Here is a 26,887-nt window from a genome sequence, read left to right on the forward strand (position 1 = left end):
ATACAAGTTAGTAAATAGCTTTAAAGAGCAGTCCACACAAGAAGCAGGAGCTGCAGGAAGTCATTGTCTCTTGCCCACACATTTCAGCTGAAATATCTGATATGTATGATCTAAAGAAGCTTCATATGTTTAAAAAATAGACACAGAATCAAGGATTGGTTCTGGTGACTATGGAGTCAAACAAACAAAACAGAAAACAAATGGTGGTGTTGTCTTGGGATGCCCAAAACGTTAGGTCTGTGTGACTCCTCTGCATCGTGAGAGAGAGATTTGCTGGTGCTAACCTGGATAACAGCTCCCCGTCACCACAGTCTGTTAGCCACCCCAGACAAATTTCTCCGGACTCTGCCAGCCCTTACTCCTTTCCTTGCAGGTAACACTTGGTGTACCCCAGTTCTCAGGCCACCTGGAAGAGTGTTCCCCTGGGGGAGGGGTATCCAGCCCACCACTGGACACTCACAGAAATTATCTAGTTTGCTATATCCAAAGAGACAGTGTACAAACCAGCTTGTTTGATTTAACTAAAAATGCATGCTTTGCCTAATATTACTGTATTGAGATCTATTTATGATAAAACAAAGTGAAGTTTATTACCAAAGATAGAGTTTTAATTGGTTACAAATAAAACAAAAGTATAGCACATTCCAAGAGACTAAACAACACTTTAGCAAACTACAATCCTTTGGTAAAGCAGTTTTCTCACTCACAATGTTTTTTGTAGAGCTTGCTGATTCTTCTTCAAGCAGATGCAGCTGTGTATTCCACTTAGGTGTGTGCACGTCCAGTATATCAGAGCTGGGAAATTTTGCCTTGTAGTACCCATAGGAGGCGACCCTTGCGCCTTGTGCTCATAGCCCCTGCCCTGGCTATCTGAGACAGTACCACCTCTACCCCCTCAGTTTCTTCTTAATGCCCATGGCTGGAGTCTGAGCTCTGTGTGGTTCCTAACCTTACAACCTCTCTCTGTCTTAGTGACTTCTTCTAGTTGTATCTAATTAATTTGTACCCTTATATAGTGTTAGTTGGTTAAGTTTAGTTCAAGTATTTCCCTGGTGATACCCTCACTGGGGTTTAAACATTGTCGATCGTGTGGGGCAGCGATCTCCAACAGCGATCCCCATGCACCGTGCTTGCTGTCCTTAGGCAAAGCCCACATCAAGGAACGGTGTTCCGTTGGCAGATTGTTCACAAAATGTACTCATGTGGCGAGGGATCTTTGTCTAAAGCCGCACCTGCTCCAGCAGTCCATGAAGCCTGCTTTGGCACCGACGTCTACATTGGATCGAAGGTCACCCTTGGGTTCTGAGACTGCTGCCGTTTCCCGCTCTGGAGCTAGCACCTCTCCAAAGAGATGGAGGAGCCATTCCCCATCAAGTGCGCTGAGGAAAAGGTCACATAAGACTGATGGAGGCTGCTCCAATTCATGTGGGGACCCATCTATCTCCTCCAGAGGAGCATGGACTGGCACAGTGTGAACACCAAAGCACAGGATGGAGCACGTCTTGTCATCCACTGCCTGATACTGTGATTGAATGTCACTGGGCAGGTCTGTAGTGGTGACCATTGATCTGCCACACGCCCAAGCACTGGTTACCCTTCCCCTCGCGGAGCCTCCAGAGTCTTCCCATGCAGATCCGTCAGTCCTGGAGCTGGCTCTGGCTCTGGCTCTGGCTCTGGCTCTGGCACAGTTAACCACTTCATCTTCATCCCCAGACAATTCCATTATGCCTGGCTCTTCTTCCTATTCAGTACTGGAGGGTTTCAAGGCATACCAGGCATATTTGTGGTGTGTGGCTGCTTCCCTGAGTAGTCAAGCAGAGTTTCTGCAGAAGCATACGCATAAGTTGTTTGCTGTCCTGCAGCCATCTGCTTCTGGGAGAGTCACCCTCTGTGCGAACAATGCACTCTCAAACTCTGCTAAGATTCTCTGGAGCACACTGGCTTTGGTACTGCCTTCTGCAAAGCACCTGGTGCAAGGATTTAAAGCTTTTTACTCCCACCTACCTGCAAATTCCCTGCGTGTAACCATTGTGAACAATAGAGCTGGCAGGGCAGATTTAAGTGCATTCCCAAGGATGAGGACTCCAAACAGATGGACCTGATGAATAGGAAGATTTACACCTCCTCTTCCTTGCAGATGTGCATTGCTAACTGCTTACTTTGCTGTCCAAATATGACTTTGTGAACTCAATGGTTATGTCTAAGTTTGCAGACCAGCTGCCCAAAGCCTCAAGGGAGGAATTTCAGGCATTTATCACTGAAGGCTGCTTGGTGGCTAAGGCTCTGTTGCAGTCCACACTGGATGTCATAAATACTTTGGCCAAAGAGATGGCCTTGGTGGTGACCATGAGATGGGCAGCGAGGCTGCAGAAGTTGGGCATTGCCCCCTGTCTGCAACGACCATAAAGGCTTTGCCCTTCAACAGCCATGTGTTTTTTTCGCACAAGACAGATGAGACTCTGCGCTCCTTCAAGGACGCTAGGGCTACCCTATTGTTCTTGGTGGTGAGTATGTGCCAGCAATGCAGAGGCATCACTACAGTTGTTAACAGCAGCAGAAGCAGCAGTAGTATCATTTGCAGCACTGATCTGGGCAGTCTTTCCCTCCCCCTGAGATCATGGGATGACCCCAGAAAGGGGCATAGAACCCAGAGGAGGAGGCATTCGGGTTCAGGGTTTGGCCAGATGACACACCTTCCCCTTGCAGCCTCCCCAAGCACCCTTTGTTGACTCCTGGTCGACAGCAGTATTTCAGTCATCATTCCCCTCCCCCTGTCCCTTCTGTTTGGGGACAGATTGGCTCACTTTCAAAATGCTTGGGGCTCAATCACCACTGACAGCTGGGTCCTAAGTACTGTCAGATCAGGCTCTGCCATCCAGTTCCTTTCCATCCCTCCTCTTCAAGCAGGATCGCTCTCTATTGGCTATGGGAACTGCACAGGAGGTTCTGCCGGAACATCAACATCAGGGTCAGTGCTTCTTTTCCCGGTATTTTCCGGTGCCCAATTCCAAGGGAAGGGCAAGACCTATTCTCGACTGTCCTCCCTGTCTCAGAACAACTGGTTTGTTGCTCCGGACCTTCAGGATGCCTACTTCCATGTGGTAATTTTGCCAAGCCACAGAAAATTCCTTTGATTCGTCATAGTGGAGTGCCATTTCCAGTATATGGTGCTTCCCTCTGGCCTCTCTTCTGCCTGTCAGGTTTTTACCAAATGCGTGGTAAAAATCCTCACACTGACAGTTCAGCCTCCCATACCCCTTTCTCTCTGTCCTGACCTACTGACACAGAATCACGGTCGCACCTTACATCCCGCACTCAGCTCTCTGCATCTCATGGCATGGCTGCTTCGTGGCTGAATGAGCAGGAAGTGCAGTGATCAGCAGCTGTTGGACAGGTCCTATTCGACAATAGAAAGCCCTCTACCAGAATGGCCTATTCAGAGAAATGGAAGCGGTTTTTGGTGTGGTCATTAGGCTGTGAAATTCAGCTGACACTTGCTTCTATCCAGCACATCTTGGAGTACTTGATGCACAGTCAATCACTGGGCCTTGCATTTAGCTCATTGAGAATACATCTTGCAGTGACATCAGCATTTCAGCCCCCCCATTCAGAGAATATCAATCTTCCCCAATGCCAAGGTAGCAAGATTCTTAAAGGGGCTTCTTTGTCTCCATGCTCCAGTCCAAGAGCCGGTTCCTATGTGGGACCTTTCATGGGACCTCCATTCGAGCCCCCAACATCTTGTCCCTTTCTGCTTACTTATTAGAAGATTGCATTCCTGGTAGTGATAACATCCGCAAGGAGTGTCTGTGAGTTACTGGCTCTGAGGATAGAGCCTTCTTAGACACAATTCTCTAAGGACAAAGTGACTTTGAAGCCTGGTATATTTGAACTGGTATATTTGTGTGTGTTCTTTCTTAAACCGCATTCATCTCCTGAGAAGCAGCATCCCGTTACATTAGAAGTCAGGCAATGCCTAGCATTCTGTCTGGACAGCACTAATGTTTCACGCTTTGCCTCGCTGGTTTGTATCACATGCAGATCAGATGAAGGGGAAAGTGGTCTCTTCACAGACTCTCTAAATGGATAATATCCTGCATCAAGTGGAATATTCCACCTACGTGGACTGCACAGTTGCATCTACTTGAATCTGGATCCTGATTTGATTGAAAAGAAATGGTTATTTACTGTAACTGTGGTTCTTGGAGATGTGATACAGATGTGTATTGCATGACCCACTCACCATCCCCTCTGCAGAGGAGTCTACTCTCTGGGCATTTGGTGTGAAGGAAATGAGGGAGGTTGAGGCGGTGGTCATATAGCCAGGGGAGGAACTATGAGCACAAGGTGCGAGTGCTGCTTCCTATAGGTACTACTAGGCCAGGGGATTCCAAACTCGGCCTGGCCTGCGCCGCTTCCCGCAGCTCCCATTGGCCGGGAACAGTAAACTGCAGCTGCTGCGAGTGGCCATACCTGCAGATGCTTAGGTAAGCAAAGCATCTCACGGCCCACAAGGGGCTTACCCTGAACAAGCCGTAAACCAAGTTTGCCCTGTACTAGGCAAAATTCTCCAACTTCCAGTGTGCTGGGTATGCATGCACCTAAGTGGAATATGTCTGCATCACATCTCGAAGAACCACAGTTACAGTAAATAACCATTTCTTTTCAATCAAATCAGGGTCCAGATTTTCATGATTCCACCACATGGTATCAGAGATGATCTCAGTAAATGGATAACAAAATGTCTTTTTGCTTCTCCTTATACACCGCTACCTCAATATAACACGAATTTGGATATAACGCGGTAAAGCAGTGCTCCGGGGGGGCAGGGCTGCGCACTCCAGTGGATCAAAGCAAGTTCAATATAACACGGTTTCACCTATAACGCGGTAAGATGTTTTGGCTCCCAAGGACAGCGTTATATTGAGGTTGAGGTGTATTTCACAAAAACTCATTGTTTTGACCTCAGAAACAAGACACCTACCCTGTGGCTTTAGTCTGGTGTCCTCCCATGCTGATTTCACACACCCTCATCAGTCTGTTTCCCTGTTGACTTAATATGCAAATAAGGCTCTCTTTGTGTTGGTTTGTTCTGCTTACTTTACATATGGGTAAATCCACATTTCTTTGTTTAGGAAAAACTTGTTTATCAACCCTGCTAGTTTAAACATATTTTTAGTATATACGTACCAACTTCTTGTATGACACTTGTACATACAACTCACAATTCTTAGGATGACCAGCTTTTATTTGATATCTCATACAACATTCTTTATATATAATTACTATGACAGCAATGTATTAGGTGTAGTGAGATTGTCAGGCCTGATAAGAGATGCCGTTACATGACAGTGAACTCTTTGCCAATTGGCATGGAGGGGCTTAGAGGATCACACAAATCAAAGAAAAAGTGTCAAAAGAACATTTAAAAAAATAAACTCTATAAAGCCTCTGAGCATTTGGATTAGGTACCACAGGCGTGGAAGAAAGTATATTGACTTTTATTGCAAATGTCTTTCAACTTTATGCCAGCAGAGAAGTCCAAAGCAACTTCAGCATAGGGGCGGATCTGTACTTTGTTTTCTTGAATAATTTTTTTCAATATACTAATATTCTACAGGCTAGAACACTAAATAAAAATTGACTTTAGATTAATTGATCAAAAAGCAAAGATATTATATGTATTCATGAGTTCAATGGAAACGTAGCTAGTGCTGAGTACAGCTGGTTGGAACATTTCCATCTAAGTAAAATTTCATCAGATTATGTTGTTACGTTGAAGTCAGAATATTTCACAAAGACGTGTTAGTTATGACTAATTTTTGTCAGGAAGATGTGAGGAAGAGAGAGAGAAACTTCCTGAATACAAAAACTCTGATTTTTGATCTGAAAATGGATATTGTGACACAAATTCCACTTTCACAAAAACATTGGAAAGTTATTGCAGAAGGAAAACAAATTTCAAAAGTTCCTATGAAACAGAATTGTCATCCTGTAGCCAGTTCTCATGCTGGCTCTAGCTACTTATTTGAATATTAAATGTAATTAGTTTAACAATTTCAAACCTCAGTATTGTTAGCACATAAGGAGGTAAACAATAGGCAGTAAGGCTTTCAGACTGGGCCTTATGGAAAGTGTCCACAAGGAACTGCATCCGCAATTCAATGCTTGCAATCAATTGCCAGAAATCTGCATAAATGAATTACAAATACAAAAATGTCCATGAAAAAATGGATGCCCAATTTAAATATCAGGCCAGATATTTACTGACTTGGCACATAAATGTTTTAATCCAATCAAAAGCCAAGATTGTATTAAATTGTAATGTTCCTTTATCCAGTTTTGTTAAGTATTCCAAATAGTTTAGAATTTTGTATGTGATTATGTAGCTATTTGTCCACTGCTTATAGCCAATACAGCCTGCTAGTAAGATTTTCCCTCCTCCCCCACATCATGAAATTAGGGAAATATCTTTTAGAACAGAATCTTGCAGCTTTAGCAAACTGAAAAAAAAAACAGACTTATTTTTTCACCTGAAACAACTAGCACTGACCTAAAACCACTACAGGTAGATACAATCATGCTATCTGTCCTTTGACCACTGAAATGGCATATAAATTAAGAAGTATGAACCTTTTGATGAACAAAAACAGACACACACATTACTATTACTTGTTTTATGGAACGGTATCAAAAAGCTCTTTGCTACAGTAGAGAGGAAATCTGTGTACGTCTGAATGAGGAACAGTGAATAATAATGTTTGGTGAACCTTCAGAGACCTGAAGTGTTGGTTCAGTGTCTGTTACTTGAAGTTTATCCCAACCATCTTTGCTCTGAAAATTTGTACTAGTTTGGATCCAGCTCAAGTATGGGATTGATATTTTTTTCAGTTCTCACTTTGCCTTTGATAGTTTGAATCATATCTAGGAGTATGACATAGGCTTAATTACAGACAGTTGAAAAGCCTGCTACCAGTCTAAGAAGCTGAGGTATATTAAGTGTTCAGGGTGACTGTATGCTTAAAATAAGATAGGTGTTAAAATATTGACTAACAGAGAGAAAACAAGAAGGATACTTTTGCGTCCCAGGATAAGCTTCTACATGGGCATTTAACTTGTCTTTCTGATCCATCTTTTTAACTTCAGTTATTTGTGGAGAATTAACTATGTTTACTTGGATGCTATTTTCATGGATTTCTTGTAACCTTGTGAATCTAACTCCCTATCGCTTTGTAATGCCATGTGGAAAATCTGAGTTGAGAAGACCCAGCTCTGAATGTTAGGGCCCAAAATAGCTGAGGACATGCAGCAATTCTAGTTTTGAAATGTTTTTTTTTTCTTCCTTTCCTCGGATGCTTCTTCCCAAAATAAGAAAAGACTAAGCCAGTTATAATAGTCGGCTTTCTTCCCTTTTCCTCATAGAAATATATTACCAAAATAGACCCTCTTTATACCCCTTCTCCCTGGCAACCCTATAACCTACCAAATTCGAGGTCCATTTTGGTCAATTTCACGGTCATGGGATTTTAAAAATTGTAAATTTCATGATTTCAGCTATTTAAATCTCAAATGTCACAGTGGTGTAATTGTAGGGGTCCTGACCCAAAAAGGAATTGGCGGGGGGGGGAGGGGGTTTGCAGTACTGCTACCCTTCTGCGCTGCTGCTGGCAGCGATGTACCTTCAGAGCTGGGCAGCTGGAGAGCAGCTGTGGCTGACCAGGAGCCCAGGTCTGAAGGCAGAGCTGGCGCCGGCAGTAGCACAGAAATAAGGATGGCATGGTATGGTATTTCCACCCTGACTTCTGTGTTGTTGCTGGTGGTGGCTCTGCCTTCAGACCTGGGCTTCCAGCCAACAGCCACCAATTTCCAGCCACCCAGCTCTGAAGGCAGCGCAAACTGCAGAAGTAAGGGTGGCAGTACTGCAAGCCCCCCTCCCCCAATAACCTTGTGACCCCCCTGCAACTCCCTTTTGAGTCAGGAACTTGAGAATTTGAGTAATTTGAGAAACGCTGGTCTCCCCTGTGAAATCTGCATAGTATAGGGTGAAAGCACACAAAAGACCAGGTTTCATGGGGAGAGACCAGATTTCACAGTCCAAGATACGCTTTTCATGGTTATGAATTTGGTAGGGCCCTACCTATAGCAGTCATCTTCTAACAGTGATCTTCTAAAGAAACCTGAACACTTCCTGGAAAGCGATCATCTTTGTAGGGAGATGCCTTTCTGGTCATTGTATTCATTCATTTAAGGACTAGATTCTGCCATCATTACTGACTTTGACTAGTGCTGTATTGAAATCAGTGGAACTGCTCGTAAAGATTATTCAGTGTTAATAAGGGTGGCAGAGTCTCTAAGTAGTCCTGATACAGTATTTTCAGGGTCCTGATACTGCCACCCTTATATTCATGTTCCATAGCACCCTTCTTCACAAGTAGTGACTCTTGTTGCAAGTGGCCCAGATTCTGTGAACCTTCCTCCAGTTGAGTAGCACTTCCTCCAGAAGTAATGCCATGGACTTCATATAGCATAAAGCATCATTCAGTGTGAATAGGGGTATCAGAATGTGGCTCAATGAGACTACTTTGGGTTAAGGTATTACCCAACATGAGTAAGGGTCATCAGCCCTAGAAGTACTAATTTAGCAGATGTTCTGGCGGTAGGAAAGATAAAGTGTACCCTAATAATGTGGTCACAGAAAAAGAAAACAATTTAAAAAACCCCAACAGTTTAATTTAAAAAATAATCCTATAATACCAAGATTAATCTTTCCCAACGGTTACTTTTACCCCTGACTGCATTAATACACAGAGCTAAGACATACTAGCAAACTAAACTGTCTCAGAAGGAGATTTCACTTATCTTTTGTCTCTCTCTTGTAGCTTGTGACTTGTCTTATGGTTTTGTAATGATTTAGTTCCAAGATTACTGGAACTTTATGGAAAGTGATTCAAGATTGAATTTAGACCCAAGGTATATATGGTAAATTATGGTAGTTGAACATTTGGCATGTGTTAAATTGGTGGCATGTTGTAGACAGGAAGAAATTCAGAGGAAATTGTTGCTGCAGCCTGAGGTTGGTATTTAGATTTTAAATCAGTCTGGACTCTTATTCTGAATGTCAACACAAAGCTGTATTGACAGTGGGGCTGGTTGTGAGAAACAGGTCACTTTGAAAGTCAGGAAGCTTGTTTGACCTGAAAGTGCAGTAAAAAAAAATGCTACTGAATCCATGACAAAAGCAGAGAGTTACACCATTCACATTTACATGTATCTGTTTATGTGCAGCCAGAGACAAAGGACTGACATAAAATGCAATATTGGGATTACCTTCTGAACTGTAAATTAGAAGCAGCATTGTGTGGTATTATTGTAGTTTCTCCCATTACAGGGATGCATGTATTGAGTCTCATCTCAATGCATTCTTTTGAGTGAACCCTGAACAAGTGTTAGATCCAGGCCTGAATTCATAAGCCTCCCTTTTCAACAGAAATTTGTACCATCTAAACAAATCCTATGTTACTTTTTGTGTGTTTAATTAAAAAGCCATTCATTTTAAAGCTCCTGTGTCTTTTCAAACAGGGACTTCAGTGCTTTCAGTTAGAAGCTAATGAAATCCTCCCAGGCAATAGGCAGTCTTATATGATATAAGAGGACAGATTAAGACCTCTTTGGAGGAAGTAACCTTTAATATTCTTTTATATTAAATAAATAAATGGGCTTTTTTGTAATTATAGTGCCTTTTTGTAGGGTTCAGCATTAGATCTAAAGATGTGCTGGCACACAAGCAGTTAAACAGAAAATATTCCAAATGTCTTACAGTGTGTTCCAGTCCAGTTCAGAGATAACTCCCACAATAATTGAAGTCAGAGAATTGCTATTCAGATGAGAATGAACCAAACCATTAAAATTGTGAGGGATGGAGGGTTTTCTTAAGGCTCCAGAACCCCTTACTTATTAATAGTTATCTTTTGTACAGGGCTAATGGTGTCTGAGATATGTTACAAATATTGGATAGGGTTCCTGGTTTGAAGATTTTATAAGAGCTTACAATCTAATTTCTGTATGTCAATATGCTTCACAATGGGAATTGCAAGTAATGTACATTTTTGCAGCACAAACACCCACAGAGATGAGCTGCAGTAGTGGCCAGTTTGGGTTTTGCATAACAAATACCAGGCGAGGTTTGAGTCCAGGTTCCATTTGATCTGAACCAGCAAAGTTCAAAGGTTCTCACTTGTTTTGTCTCCCTAGGGCAGTGGCTCTCAACTTTTCCAGACTACTGTACCCCTTTCAGGAGTCTGATTTGTCTCAGGTACCCCCAAGTTTCACCTCACTTAACAACTACTTGCTTACAACATCAAACATAAAAATACAAGAGTCACAGCACGCTATTACATAAATATTGCTTACTTTCTCATTTTTACCATATAATTATAAATCAATTGGAATATAAATATTATACTTACATTTCAGTGTATAGTATATAGAGCTCTATAAACAAGTTATTATCTGTATGAAATTTTAGTTTGTACTGACTTTGCTAGTGCTTTTGATGTAGCCGGTTGTAAAATAGGCAAATATCTATTCTAGATGAGTTGATGTACCCCCTGGAAGACCTCTGCGTACCCTCAGGGGTACATGTACCCCTGGTTGAGAACCACTGCCCTAAGGGACACACCGTGGTGATATGGACGGTGCAGAAACAATACCAGGGTTGGTTTGGATTTTGATATATTTTATCTGTCAGTGTGTGGAAGGTACTCAGATAAACTGTGACCCCTCGCAGTATTAAATAAGACATTATTACTGACATCTCAGAATTGATACACTTTTAATTTGGTTTGAATATGTGCTTAGAAGTTATCTACATCGAGCCTACAGTGTAAGCCTGTTGACTTTCATAGAGTTCCACCGGGATGCAGTTTTGGTCCTTTTCAATTGGTAAAGGTTTCAAAAGAAAGATGAGGGTCTACAATAACTGAAAGGTTATAATCATCTGTATCTGTCAGAAATGGAGAATTACTGGAGATGGCACCTGGGGACCTCCACAGCAGGAAATCTTATGAACTTTCCTCTTTTAACATAGGATTGTGGGAAATGATCTTAATTTCCAATTAAAATTGTAGCTTTCAAATTGTGATTACTGTAACACTTGAAAAGAACATTAGCCTTGAACTATATGTTTTCCTGAATGATGGTTAATTGCTTGTCAATGACTCACAGCTCCAAGACATTAGAAATCCACTGCTAAGTTAGAAAAAAATATAGCCATGTGTTGTTTTAGATTTTGCATGTCCCTAAAAGATTATGGTGAAGATTTTCAGAAGTTGACTGTGAGGGTTGGACACCCTACTCCGATTACAGCTATTGAGAATTTGGTGTTCAAATTAGATTGGTGGCTTTGCAAATCACAGCCTACAACACTGGTATATGTATATGGTGAACAAACATTTTCTTTTGTAGACTATTAATAAAGCAATGTATTTATAGTTGCCACACAGCATTAACAGGCTATAATTCTCTTTCTCACACATGTGCGCGCGCACACAGACACACATATTAAAGGCCAGCCTTCCTCTGTTTGTTTAAGGCAGTCGACTGGTGTAACCTTGATTTATTTGTTCCCAATTAATAGGACCAAACTGAATTCTTAGAGGTTCGAGCCTCTGGGGCAGTTACAGATCATTTAGTTTAGTGGAGGATAGTGAATGACACAACAAGTAATTGAATTAAAGACTTTTATTTAAAATAAAAGAATTAGGTAAAACAAACAGATGTTACAATATAACCATACACTGCATTTATACTCACATTCCAAAATGTAATGGTGCATCTGGGGTTGATCAGCCTTTGGATGAGAAGAATGTGTATATAATCCTTTCTCTAATGAATGATGCATACTAATCTAAAATTACTAGCCTTTTTATACATGTTTGTTTTGTAATTCTTTCAGTTTGTTTTTTAAAAAGGCAACTATGTACTTACGTTCTGATCTATAACTTCTGCTTCTAGTTCCTATCACAATACAAATACTGAAGAATAGTAATAATAGGTTGCTTTAAAAAATGTCATGTTACCCTTCTTCTAATCTCCTTCTGTTGTGTACTGAATCTTTTAATTTTACTCTAAGAACCAATCACACAGTGGTTATGCATCCAAAATTCCAACCGAGGTCATCTGGATTTTTGACTGTGTACTAATTTTTGTATTGACTCCTAAAATTCAGAAATAGCCCGGTCCCCTCGATGCGCAATAAAAGTTGACACATTCTAGTGTGTTTGGCATGCCAAGATATAAGGAATTTTCAGGGTTGAGGGTATTCTGGTGAAGAATGATTAGATTTCTGCTGCACCAAGGCTGCAGGTCTCAAAGTACTAAGGGCTTGATCTAGCAAAACTGAAGTTGAAGGACAGATTCCAGTTAATTTCCTTGGGAGTTAGACCTGAGCCAAAGCCGCCGAATGTCTTATTGTGGCATTCACTGGATCTTATGTAAAACTTGCATTGTGTTATTCAAAGATTGTCTTCGCTTTCATTATTCCAAAGTCATGGTCTAAAGTGTAGAGGAACTCTGTCCAAAACATTTATATCTCCCATGTCACCATGAATCGGTTCTGAAATACAATTTACTGTTAGATCGTCACTGCATTAGAGCAGATAAGAGATTTTATTTTAAGTCGTCATCCTGAAATTCCTGTCAGAGGTGAACAGATACGGAGGGAACAGCAGACTTCAGAGTCGTATTGAAGGTGAGAACAAAGAGCTAGAATTTGATGCAATGGTAAATGTGGAGCTAGTAGAATGAGCCAAAGATGTTGTAGGTGGGCGATGTGATCAAAATGACTGGCAAGGAAGACTATCTTACCAGCTGCATTTTGAATTAACTAGAGGTAGCCATGTGGTTGTTGCGGAGACCAGAGAGAAGAAGTTTACATAATTAAAACAAAAAATGATGACTTGGATAAGTGTTTCAGCTGTATGGAAAGAGTGAAAAGAGCAGGTCTTTTAAATGTTATGTAGGAAGAAGCAACAAGATTTGGACATGGCATAGAAGTATGTGGTGAGGGAGCTGGGAAAGTCAAAGATGGCCCCTCCCCCAAATATTACAAGCCTGGGTGACAATGAGCAAGTTAGTGTTATCAGCAGTGACAGAGGATGAGGAAACTATAAAGGAACCACAATAAGTTTAAAATGACATTTAGGTATCCAGGAGGTCAGATGTTTTTAATCAGAGAAGCACCAAGAAAGGTGAAATTTTAATCAGTTGAAATTCCTGGGGTTCTTTTGTTGCAGAGTGTACTTTTCTTTTATAAAAACAATTAGCAGAAAGAAAAATGCAGCTAGTAAATTACGGTTCTGAAAATTCTGCTTGAGAGCACTGCCTTTTGGAACTGAGTATATATCAAAACACAGTAATTACTACTCAAGGAAGGACAAACTTTTGTTTAGTGGAGAACAAATCATCAGATGATTCACATTAATGGTATTCTTAATTTTTGCAAATTAAAAGAAAGCAAAAGGAATATGTGTTGTTTTTTTTAAAAAAAGATTACCCTAACAGGCATAAAAGTATTATTCTATTTTTTCCTTATCTAATGGTTTTGTATCTGTACTTAATTATATATTTAAACCACTTAGGAGTAAAGTACATAGAATTAAAAACCTAAAATTTATACTAATGGAGTTTTTGCACAAGATATCAGTTTGTACTTTTGTTCGCACCATCACTTAATTTATTTCATAGATTCATAGACTTCAGCTCAGAAGGGACCAGTCTGACTTCCTGCACAACGCGGGCCACAGAATCTCACCCACCCACTCCTGTAACAAACCCCTAACCTATGTCTGAGTTATTGAAGTCCTGAAATCGTGGTTTAAAGACCTCAAGGTGCAGAGGATCCTCCAGCAAGTGACCCGTTGCCCCATGCTGCAGAGGAAGGCAAAAAGCCTCCAGGGCGTCTGCCAATCTGCCCTGGACACAAATCAGACATCAGGAATAGTAAATTATAAAAGCCAGTAGAACATTTCAGTCTCCCTGGACATTCAATTGGCTATTTTTAAATCTCTTTTCTTCAACAAAAAAACCTCAAAAACAGACTTCAAAGAGAAAGTGCAGAGCTACAATTCATTTGCAAACTTAACACCATTAATTTGGACTTGAATAGGAACTGGGAGTGGCTGGCTCACTACAAAAGCAATTTTCCCTCTCTTGGTATTGACACCTCTTCATCAGTTATTGGGAGTGGACCACATCCACACTAACTGAACTGGCCTTCAACATTGGTTCTCCAGTTGTAAGGGAACTCCCTTCTCCTCATGTGCCAATCTATATTTATGCCTGCATCTGTAATTTTCACGCCATGCGTCTGAAGAAGTGGGTTTTTTACCCACAAAAGTTTATGCCCAAATAAATCTGTTAGTCTTTAAGGTGCCACCGGACTCCTCGTTGTTATCCTGTTAAAGAGCAGACCTGTGACAGATAAAAACTAATAATGCAAGATTATCAATTGTAGGAGCTTTAACTATATTTTATTTTCTGGAATATAGTTCTGTACGTGACTAGTAGTAATTATGTACTTCAGGATGCTTGGTAATATTATTGTGTCAACTGACAAGAGATTTAAATGGGCTGGTTCATAAAGACCACTGAGGCCAGCTCCTCAACTGATATTAGATGGTGGAGCTACATCAATTTACACTAGTTGAGGAGCTGCCCCATGCTTTCTTTTGTTTGAATCTGTGGCATATAATATCAGTTGACATGTCCCCTGATTTATTGATGAGGGTCTGAAGACAAGGCCCTGGCATGTGGAATTCTCTTCAACCAGCAGTTCATCACAGCCTGAATTTGTTGATCTTCAGGTCATGGCACAAATCCTTCCTGTTCTCCTAACCAATGGAGGAAAGAGGCCAGGATGAGTAGATGGGTTGGAGTGGTGGGAAAGCTTTAGGCGGGTCTCTGTTTTTTTGGACATTGTGTCCTAATTGTCATTTGTACTTGTTATAGGGCTACAACTACTTTTTAATTGCAGGCAGCAGCAGTGTGTGAACACACACTGCTGCTGCGCTTTGGGCGCAGCGGCGCTTAAGTGCCGCCAGTAGCAGCAAGCCCCAGCGCCCAGGCGCTGTCCCCTATTCCCCACAGGGATCCCACAGGGAGTGGGTGGGGACAGAGGATTTTTTCCTTTCAGCGCTGCGCGCTGACACACACTGCTTGCTTAAGCGCTGCGCGCAGCGCTTGAAATGCAAGTGTAGCCAAAGCCTTAGATATGCCACTTTAAACCAAAATACTGATGAGGCACATTTTAGATAGATACTTAACTCTGAAAAAGTCAAGTAGTACAGACTGAAGGTCTCAAATTCAATCCACAAAGATGACCACAGTGTCTCTGTTCATGAAGCCAAGGAGTGTTACATCCCTGTCACACATTCTGCTCCTAATTCCCTAAATAGGATTAGCTAGGCAATACCACTGTTGCATTTGAATGTGCTACGCTGTTATTTGTTGAGCATTATTCTGTCAAATGGAATTTACACTTTAAGGAGATGTTCTGTAACCTGTCAGATTATCTCAAAACTCTAGTTAAATATTTTGCAAAATTCTTGCTCCATGTATAGATTAATAGAAATCAGAGATGGAAAAGACATATTAGGTCATTTAGTCCCTCTGCTGCTAGGGCAGGGTTGTTTCCGACAATATACTTTTTCAGCACTTTATCCAGTTTTCTCTTAGGCCATGTCTTCACTGCATGCTAACGACAGGTTCAGCAATTGCAGGCTATTCAGTGTATGGTAGACAAACCCACATCAGCATGACCATATGTTGATATAAGCATGCTGCTGTCATGCCCCATGTCCACACCAGCACTGTATCTGATCATGATAAACAATACAATTATACATTGTGCCACAACTCACTACACTATTCTGTGCTCACAATTGCCAGGGTGTTATGGGGCAATGTGCTTGTCCACTTTGGGGATTGTGGGAAGAAATAGCCTTGGCCCAGGAAGTTCATTTCCTTGCAGGACCCAAGTTGATGTGGTGCTGTGCTATTCTGTGCCAGAGGTCTGAATCCTACTCGCCTTAATAACCAACAGCTGCTGTTTTTTTATGGAGGCAATGTTTCTTTTTCATGCCTTTGCTGAAGCTGCTGCCAAGAGACCATGGCACGTGTTTCTGAGACTTTTGGCCCAGAGAAGACACAGGCAGCAGCTTACAAGCAGAACAACAACAACAAAAGAACAGGACCATGAAGTGATAGAGTGGACTGAGTGGATGCTGCTTTTTAGGGGAGATCCTCTTTGCATTTGGGCGCGCACACACACACATGCTGCTAGACTAGGACCACAAGCACACATTGTTAGGGCCACATTGTGATTCAAACATGGGAAACCAGCAGTGAGTCCAGGATTTTCACATGAGCTGTATAAGGAGTTTGCTCCTGCCCTTGAGAGGCAGAACCCCCAGATGAAAGGGCCTATAATGGTCCAGAAGTGTGTTGCTATTGTGCTGTGGATGCTGGCAACACTAGACTGTTATAGATGTGTTGGTAATCAGTTCGGGGTCAGCAAAGCCATGGTGCAGGGGACTGGACTAGATGACCTCTCGAGGTCCCTTCCAGTTATATGATTCTGTGGTGGCACAGCAGTCATGGAGGTATGCCAAACAATTAATGCTGTGCTGTTCTTCCCCCTACCCCCCAATTGTAAAAATTGGAAATATTCCTGAAATAATAGCAGGGTTTGAATGGATGGTGTTCCTGAACTGTGTAGGTGTCACTGATGGCATATCTCTAGTCTATGCATGCCATTTGAAACAAGCGAGTACATTAACAGGGAAGGATACTACTCCATCATTACACAGGCCTTGTGGACCACCATGGTATATTGATGGACACCAACATTGAATTGAGAGCATGATGCCAGTGGTTCCAGAAATCTGGCTTGTGTCAATGTGGGCAAGCTGCTACATTGTTCCCCGCCAGTCGTGCTGTGATTTTTAGGTAAACTGCTGCCCTAGTTGATAAGTGTTGATCTTGATAGGCGCCAAATTGGACAAGAGACAGTTTAACTACATGCTGAGCATGTGCAGAATCATGGTGGAATGCGCCTTTGACTGACTGAAATCAAGAGGGTGCTGCTTACTGACTTGTTTAGACAGTTACCACCACACACGTAAAGCACACAAGATATCCCAGTCACTGTATGTGAGATGAAATGGATTGCCAACAATGATGCTTTGCGGTCTGCTTACAGACAACTACCAAATGCAACTATTAGTGGTCCTGGGTCTGTTAAAAACAAAAGCCATGACCGATGCCTTGTACATTTGCATTCACAACCTGCAGAAGGTTTACACTGGGGTTGTTGATTAACGGTGTTGTATAGCGAATTGAGCTGTTGCCCGGAGATTGTATGTAGTGTTTATGCACACATTAACGAAATAAAGATTCCTTCCTCTTTACCTTTATTGACATTCAGATTGGAGAAGGTATAGAGTGCAGCTGATATTGCTGATGCTGTGAGGATCCATGAGTGGCTGGATGGTGAGTGGCTCATTGGCTGGCTCTCTGTCATTGTTGGGCATGAGTTGTAGGGCATAGCAATGTTGAGGCAAATCCATGGGAACCAGAACATGTCCCTGTGAAATTCGATGTCTTATTCCCTCTGCTCAAGATCATGGTGTAGATATTCATCCAGAAAATTTTCCTCTGCCACTTTGTCCTGCATTCCATCACTTTTCCTCTGACTCCATGTGTTTTTCTGATCAAATGGCGCATTCTTTATGCATTTCGATTACTGAGTCCCCTCTGGTCCTCCATTGTTTAGACATCAAATTCTGAAGTCTTTCACTGACATTGAGTGGTCTCCTAGCTGGCCTCCCATCCCTGGAAGACTCTGCGGGTACATTTACACTGCAGTAAAAGACCTGTGACACAGCCGCAGCTGACCCAGCTCAGCTGACTCAGGCTCATGGGATTCGGGCACCTGGGGTGTACAATTGCAGTGTAAATGTTTGTGATCAGTGTAGACCCCATGAGGGGGGTAGGTCTAGCACCAGCCCTAACATCTATTTTTAGTCCAACAGCCCAAGCCAATTGACTCAGACTCTGAGACTCAGGGTAGGTTTACACTTACCTTCCAGGTCAACGCGGTGAGTTCGACTTCTTGGAGTTCGAACTATCGCGTCTGATCTAGACGCGATAGTTCGAACTCCGGAAGCGCTGCGGTCGACTCCGGTACTCCACCACTGCAAACGGCGGTGGCGGAGTCGATGGGGGAGCCGCGGAGTTCGACCCCGCCGCATCTGGACGGGTGAGTAGGTCGAACTAGGGTACTTCGAATTCAGCTATGCTATTCACGTAGCTGAATTTGCGTACCCTAGTTCGACCCCCCCTTCTTAGTGTAGACCAGGCCTCAGTGTCATGAGGTTTTATTTGCAGTTTTGACATATCCTTCTACTGTCTCACTTAATCCAAGCAGACACAGGAAAAAAATTTGCAAGTATTTATAACTCCCTGAAATTTCATACTCCTTATACATGGCCACAACTAAAATGTAGCACATATTTTCGCAAGGAATACCGTTCTCTTTGGTCATTCAAAAGAGATGGAGTTTCTACCCTTTCCTTGGGACTATTCACCAAAGCAATAGATTTCCTTGATACTCAGTTTAAATATTCCCTTTCTTAATTTCATCCCATAAATCCTACTTTTACTCCACTGACTTCAATGCCAAAGTAAGGACTGAGTAAAAACAGAGTAAGAATCTCAAGATTTTGCTCACTTTGCATATTTTCTATGATAAAAAATTTGCTCCTGTATTTAAAAGCCTTTGAAAGAGAGATTTAGGTTTTACATTACATTAATCAACTCATACTAAGCCGCATTTATCTGAAAATGTACCATTTAACTGAATAGTAAAGACTGCACAATTTTTACCTTTATAACACAATTTTATTGTAGATTCATATTTTATATATTTTTAAATGCATGCTGTTGCATATGCAAAATTCATGTGCATTTGTATGCCTAAATTAATAAAATTGCCATTTTAAATTATTTTTTTATTTTTGTGCTGTAATATCAGTTGCATACATAACTGACTATTTGGATGAGTAAGTGGGCATTTGCGAATGAATTACATTGACTGCAATTGTGGAAATTATGTATGCAAATAAATATTGCACAAAAATACACAAACATTGTTGTCTGCCAGATTGTATACACAGACACATTTTTGGGTGTTTATAAATCTGACCCGTAATATATTACAGCTGAAATAAGAGATTTGTAAGCTGTAATGGTGGTAGCAGGTTAACTGGTATATTAGTCTTTCATTAAGACATCACAATGTGTTAAGAATTCCGCCTCCTATTATATTCATTGCTACTCTGAAAAGGACAACGTAATAAAAGTGAATCACCACAATAATTATGGTCGGTGCATTAGCTCTGTAAATTCATGTTCAGAAGCTGCCTCGCTGAAAAACTCCTACAGGAAAGTTTCCTGATGTACTTTTTTTTTTTTATGGTTAGTACCAAAAAATAGCTATTTTACTGAAAAACATGTGCCCAGCCTTCTGATGGTGATGCTCAGGTATAGTTCATTCTCAGTGGGAAAGTACATCATTTAAATATGTGCTACATACATAATGCCAGCCCACATAAATAAACGCAATGGGAGTTGCAAAATCTCACAATCGTGTGTTTCAAGACAGCCATGGCACCTCTGTGAATTGGTCAGAATGGCTGCTTTTATTTATCATTTATTTCCAATAACAAAAATCATATGTGAACATAGGCCAGAAATTTTCAGTTCATGTTAGTGATGGGGAAGGGGACACTTGAATGGGGACACTCACTCATTTGTATGGAATGACAGATAAAAACAAACTTTATCACAACAATCCAAGGAAACTCTAAAACTCAGTTTGCCTACGATGTCCGTTCTACATTTTTTCTTTCACTGGTACACTTGCCAAGATGATTCACCTGGTTGGTGTGAAGACCACATTTGCACCTCCTTGAGTTTGGCAGGTTCAGTTTGCATGCACTTCCAAAATCTGAATTCTGAATCTAAGCTGCACCTCTTTTGGTATGGAAGTGTAGTTACAAATATCACAAGAATAATAATAATTGGCATTTAATAGCAACTTTCATCCAAAAATCTCATTATAATTTACAGACACTGATTAAGTCTCACATCCCCCACTAGGACGTAGTTGTGACAGATATTGCAACCGCATGCAACACCTCTGGGTTTATGTATCACTGTGGGCTAGCGACTGCCTGCAACTCCATGGAGGAGGGTTGTCTTTGCTCCTACAGGAACCAGAAACAATGCGGGGCGGGGGGGGGAGTGGGGAGAGGTGATTAAGGTGAATCACTTAGGTTGTAAATACCTCCAGAGATGTATCACTCTGTGCGTATGCTGGTTCAAACTGAGTTTTCCAGAGACCATCAGACAAAGAAAGTGTCAGGAATCAAGGCCTGTTGCAGAGCTAGTCTCCAGGCAACCTAACAATTGCAGCTGGCTTGTAGTAGGCTGCCTGGTTGGCTATGCTGCCTGAATGGTTGGAAAACTCAGCACACTGGCTCTTAAGCCCAGCATCTGCAGCAGTTCAGTTGAGTGACTGCTAAAAGCATTTGCCCATGGCTGTGATAGCTCCTGCCTTGTTCCAGCCTTGCCTCATTCTGGGTAACCTGGTTCTGACCCTGGGCTCCAACTGCTGACTCTGGCTGTAGCTCTTGGCTCTGTCATCTGGCTCCAGTGCTGACCTGTGCTCTGATTCCTGGGTACTGAATCTTGTTCTGCCCACTAGACCTGATTCCTGCTCTGCCCACTAGGCATGATTGCCCAGGTCCCAGTCACATGACAGAAAGAGCTTTTGCTATAAAAAAGACTGAACTGACTCAGGGCCTCCTTTCTGATCCAACAAGCGGACAGGACCCTCTCTCCAAGGAGGGCCCCAACCCTTGTGTAGGGATTGGAAATACCAGCTTACTAGGGCCCCTTAAGACTGATGGAAGCAGCAAAGAGTCCTGTGGCACCTTATAGACTAACGGACGTATTGGAGCATGAGCTTTCGTGGGTGAATACCCAGTTCGTTGGATGCATGGGTGATTCCTGGGATGTTCAGTGTGTGTTTACATCTGTTTATTGTTTTTATCATGTTTTCTCTGTAATGCTTTTAGCTTTTAAGAACATATCTGCTAGTTTAGCTGTGTGGTGGCTTGTGACTGCTGGCAATACACTGATCATAGCCCTTGGAGGGAAAACAAAGCACAAGCACTTGTCTTTAGGCAGACTGGCTCTCTGTGGATATCCCAGTGTAAGGCAGGAAGTTGTGAAGCCTTAAAACTCCCCCTCTTAGAAGGGAGTGGGACAAAGTTCCCTGCCCAGAGACAGGTGATGGCTAGAGACCTGAGACCTGACTGGGCACTCCTGGTGTGGAGCAGGGAGTAAAGGTGCAGACCCTGAAAATGTGACAATACATTCAGGATCATCTTCATTTTAAGATGGGAGAACTGAGGTACAGAAAGGTTAACCAACTTTCTCAAGGATACGAGAGAGCCAAGAGTAGTACCCAGATTTATAGAACCATAAGTTGTAACAAAGAAAATGGTGTTTTCCTTTCTTTTTCCTTTCTTTTTTTTTTAACTGAATGCAGTTCCCTAGGAAATGCTGCTTAAAGTGTGAGGCGGGCCCCATTGTAGGTGTAAATGATCAGTTGGGGGACTAGGGCATGTATCTCAGTGGCTCTCCAGAGATTCTGCTTTTGTTCAAAAAAGAATTAAGGGCCAGATTTTTAAAGGTATTTAGGTGTCTAAAGATACAGATAGGCACCCAGTGGGGATTTTCAGAAGCGCCTATCTGCATTTGTAGGCACCTAAATACTTTTTAAAATCTGCTTTAATCTCTAGTTGCTGTGGAGAAAACCTTGAAAGTGTCATCTAAGCGTAACCAATGGCAGTGATGTCTGCCTGAGTTTGCAGAGAGCCTGAAACATTAAATCTGAGGTGTATGCTGCTCTATTCACTTCAGTGGGTACTGCAGATTCAGATGCCAAAGATGAGACTTAAATGTCAACATTATTTACTGTTTCACTGTTTACCAAAGCATGCAAGAAAGGAGAGGAAGATTATGTAAATCTGCACAGCCTGCTTGTCACAACAGACCACTTATTTTGGGTGGGCCTTGGTTAGGTTAATGGGGAGAGGTGATTTCATTTTCCTGAAGGAAGGCTGTTTTCATAGGTCTGGGAAGTGCTGCTCTGAAGTTTAATTGTCATAGATGTTGGTGTAATTTTCATCTACATTGCTTGATACAGATAAGCTGTTGGAGGGCCAAATGAAGCCAACAATAAACAGTCGATTTTAATGCTGTACATATCTGGATTGTGTATCTTGTCCATTCATATTCCTATACTTGTACATTAGATCCTACCTATACGTACAGTGCCTTAGCTTTGTCACTCCTCTGACATCTTGATGTCGACCTGTATCTCACTGCCTTTTGCTCTAGATTTCTCTACTCTAGGTTTCATATTGCAAGTCCATTGGATCCTGAGCCAGACCCCTTTTTCAAAGGTTATTATTTCATGGTGCCCACTGGTTCAATCCCTGCTTTATTTCACTCTATTTTGCAGTGGATCCTTCACCACAATTCGATGTGTCATGTACTGACTCCTGGAAGACACCTTCATCCCATGCCTCATGTCCTAGTGCAGCATAAGCCCTGTCATATTTTAAGGCTTTGCATCACAGAATCTGTCTTAACCCAGCCTCCTGTTTTTTTTCTGAACTGCCCTATCCTTCAGCTCAGTCAGACTTTCCCTCACACACTCAGAGGCTGATTCATTCTCTCACGCAATCTCTGACATCATCCCATTGCAGTAGCGTATCCTCTCTATGTTGGCTAGTCAGTGCCTTTCAGAAATGATTGGCTATACCCTCCTGAAGTGTGGAACCACTTGTCTGTGCCATCTCTAATATCCCCCCCCCCCAAAAGAAACTTTTAGAAAGGCTCCACAGCACCACTCTCCCTTTTCTTGACTTGTAGAAAATCTCTTGGACACAGTTTTAATTAAATTAGTTAAGATTCTTTTTTAATTACATTCAAGAGCTGTGTGATGCTGGTGACTAATGTAAAGCACAGGCTTACTGATGCTGAATATGTATCCAGAAAGCACACATGATTTTTCAAGAGACTGTTTTTCAAGTAGCACAGATACATTTTTGTTTCCATAACATTTATGCTTTGTGATATGTTTCTGTCCTTCTGTTCTCCTTCTTTTTGCCTTTGGCTCTTTTCCTCTCTTATACAATGTGTATTTTCTCAAGTGGATCTAGAATAACATTTTGATTATGCTGACAAGAACAGCAGCACCTCTGTAGATTGTCCTAAAGCAAAGGCATGACAGAATAAATGATTATAAATAAATTCTCATTCTATACTTTCTGCGTATGCAGTGCTTCACTTCCTCTCTCCACAGGGCAAATGCTCTGGCAAACAGCTTCCTCACATGGCATGTCAAGAGCTGAAACAGATGCTGACATGACAGATGCAGTTGTTCTGTTGCCTGCTAGAACCTAGCAGTTGAACCCAGGTTCCAAGAGTATGGAAATCTCTCTGTGCAAGCCACCAAGGATTAAGAGACAGTGTGTTTTCTGTGCTTCATAATATACACTATAAGAGATACTCCTACTGAGCCATTATATAGCACTTTATTATATATCTTCAAAGTGCTGTACAGAAAAGCCAGTGCACGCAACTAATTCCCCATAGAGATAAATAGTTTTTTAGTTGTAGAATATGGACAGGATGGGTAGCTTTGAAGTAATAGCACTTAGTGGCTTGGTACCTCATTTCCCCACCTGTAAGATGGGGGTAACAATACTACCTTTCTGTCCCCTTCATATTGTCCATTTAGACAATAAGCGCTTTGGGTCAGGGACTGTCTTTTACTGTGTGTATGTACAGACCTAGTACAATAGGACCTCAATTTCAGTTGGGGCTTTCAGACACTGTAAGATGAAAAAATTATATTAATAGTTAATATGATGCAGGCTGAACTTTACTGATCAGTCACATGACTTTTTCTTGCATCCCATTCCCCTTTCCATGTGTCCATTGTTTCACTAGGCTTTAAGTTCTTTGGGCAGAGACAGGTCTTCCTACAGGCCTGGTCTGCACTGGGGGTGGGGAATCGATCTAAGTTACGCAACAGCTGAAGTCGACGTACTTAGATCTACTAACCGCAGTGTCTTCACTATGGTGAGTCGACTGCTGCTGCTCCCCCGTTGACTCTGCCTGCGCCTCTCGCAAGCTGCAGTACAGGAGTCGATGGGAGAGTGCTCGGGGATCGATCGCTGCCCACCGATCCAGCCAGTAGTGAAGATATACGTATGCCCTATCTCTTCTATATGTCCCTTTATATGTCTGCAAAGGGTTATGTCTTAGTGTTTATAGTATGGTTGATACTAAATGTATTTTAAGTGTAGTAGTTACTGTATTGTAGCAGTTTCTTGGTATATACTTTTTAAGCACTGACAAGTGTGTTCAGTGCTATGCAACAGCCAAATGAAGATAAAGTCTCCACCCACGGAGCTAACAATCTAAAGGACAAAGATAGATCAGATAGAAACATACTGGGAGACAACACAGAGAATAGATATAACATATAATAGGGTTTGTTTTTTAAATTTGTGAGTATTATGGAAAAATGGATTTTCCAAAGGGATTAGAATTAAAAGAACATTTTTAATATAGAGTGAGTGTGTGTGTGTGTGTGTGTTAAATAAATAACAATAAAAGCATATAGAGTAGTAATCATTTGCCTTTTCATCATTTCCAGCTTCACTGTTACAAAAATGTGAATAATTATGCAGTTGTTTAATATCTCATCTTTCTTTTTTAAGTATATTTCTAAATCACCTGTCCAAATCTTAATGTTTAATATAAAATCTGTTACAGAATATCCCTCAAGCTGTGGCATTATGACTGTTTTAGTAAGAACAGGAATTAAATTGCACCCATGTTATCAACTTAAAATTAAATTGATAAACACTTTGGGCTTCGTTATCCATTCTGTTGCCAGTTTTACGTCATTGTAACTCCACAAAGGAGTTATACTCAGGTAAAGCTGGTATAATGCAGGGGAAGCCGAGCCCTTTAAAATTAAAGTTTCAATAAACCATGTGGAATAATAAATCCTAGTGTTCAAGGTCTACGTGTTATAACTTCACACCAGAATAGAGCTGGAGAGCTGCACCAGACGTTGATTGATGTCACAGATCTCAGTGCTTGTGAATTTTTGACATTTCCATATTGATTGCTACCACAGCTTTAGGCATCAGAGTTTATTAAACCAACCATTTCTTGGCTGTTACATTTCAGGTGGGATTCCATTCGTCTTGACTGGAGAGTTTTTTCAGCAGTCTCAAAAGCCTGCCGCATTTATGATAGCTGGGACAGTCAACTGGGTCTCCAACTTCTCAGTGGGACTTCTTTTCCCTTTTATTCAGGTACACACCGTGCACAATTAACTGTATGATAATTGAATTAATAGTTTATCATCAGATCATTGTGAAACTTTCTTTGTTGTGAAGTGGAATGAAACCTGCACCTCCTTTTGATGCATTTCAGTGTGTCAATTGTAAATGTATGTTATGCTGAAGCTCCACTTAACGGAAAGTGAGGAGGAAAATATTATATTGTGGGTTTGTGAACAATAGCTTATTTCTGGGGGGGGAAGGTGGTTGTGACGGGATCCCCCCAGGGTGCAGCCTGGGACTGTGCCCCCTGAAGTCTCCCCCGCTTGGGCTGTGTCTCACAATGCCTTGCTAGTCACCAGCAGCAACCCCTCCTGGCGCTGTGATCACTCAGCACAACCGCATGTGGAGCGCCCACACCCAGCTGGATTGTGTGAATACTCCCAGAGCCACTCATGAATCACACAGAGAAAGGCACCAGAGCCAAATCCCCCCTGCTCCCAGCACAGTACCCCAGGAATATACCATCTTGCACGGCTCAAGATGGGCAGTGCAAATTTATTAATTGGTTCACCGCTTCAACAATGGAAAGTGGATATACACCGGCCTTTGTCAAACCAGATTTGCACCACACTTCATATAAACTCACTGGTAAAGATAAACAATTGAACAAATATATTGACTATAAAAGGTAGATTTTTAAGTGATAGGCAAAAAGTCAGAGACAGTTACCAAAAGAAATAAAATATAATCACGCAGTCGAAACTCTCAACCCTATTAGACGGGGCAGCAACTAGATTAAGCAGTTTTTCTCACCCTACTGGATATTACAGTCCTTAATATACAGTTTTGTTCCTTAAACCTGGGCCAATCTCCTGTGTTGGAATCTTCTTCTCAGTGTCTTGGTTGCTTGCAGCATAGGTGGGGACAGGAGAAGGGCCCAGTATGTGTCCACTTTGTCTGTTTTATACCCTCAGTCCATGTGCTTGGGGAGCACAAATCCAGGCATGTCTGGGGGGCCATTGCTGAGGGCTTGTCTACACTGGCAATTTACAGCGCTGGGAGCCACACCCCTCACAGAGGTGGGTTTTTTAGAGCGCTGGGAGAGCGCTGAGACCATACAAGGCATTTTAAAGCGCTGCCGCGGCAGCACTTTAATGTTGCCAGTGTAGACTAGCCCTGAGTCTCTCCAAGCAAGGTTGAGCAATTCCCCTGGTGTGGCCTCATGCAGGTAAGTCATTGCATTGTAGCTCCCTTGCTGGACAATGGCTGTCGATGGGTTATTTGACACTCCGCCTGGGCGTTGGTCACTTTCCTTGTTGTTGCCTCTGGGGAGCTAATATCTGGCTAATTCCCCAATTTACAGCATGTTTTAGTGACCACCATACAAC

At 41.9% G+C, this 26,887-nt stretch overlaps 1 protein-coding gene across 4 annotated transcripts in view; it reads left to right on the forward strand.

Annotated features, from left to right (window-relative positions):
• The window catches only part of SLC2A9 (solute carrier family 2 member 9), a 153,994-nt gene that overhangs the window by 89,609 nt on the left and 37,498 nt on the right, over window positions 1-26,887 (forward strand). For all 4 annotated transcript variants that reach the window (XR_005599482.1, XM_039541736.1, XM_039541738.1 and 1 more), the window contains exon 11: window positions 25,402-25,529. Coding sequence is in view for 3 of the 4 variants with exons in the window: in XM_039541736.1 (XP_039397670.1) it covers window positions 25,402-25,529 (128 nt within the window). In the remaining variant the exon portion in view is untranslated. The remainder of the gene's footprint in view (window positions 1-25,401; window positions 25,530-26,887) is intronic.

This window comes from Mauremys reevesii, linkage group 5 (genome assembly GCF_016161935.1).
Source record: "Mauremys reevesii isolate NIE-2019 linkage group 5, ASM1616193v1, whole genome shotgun sequence".
In the NCBI taxonomy this organism is placed as follows: Eukaryota; Metazoa; Chordata; order Testudines; family Geoemydidae; genus Mauremys; species Mauremys reevesii.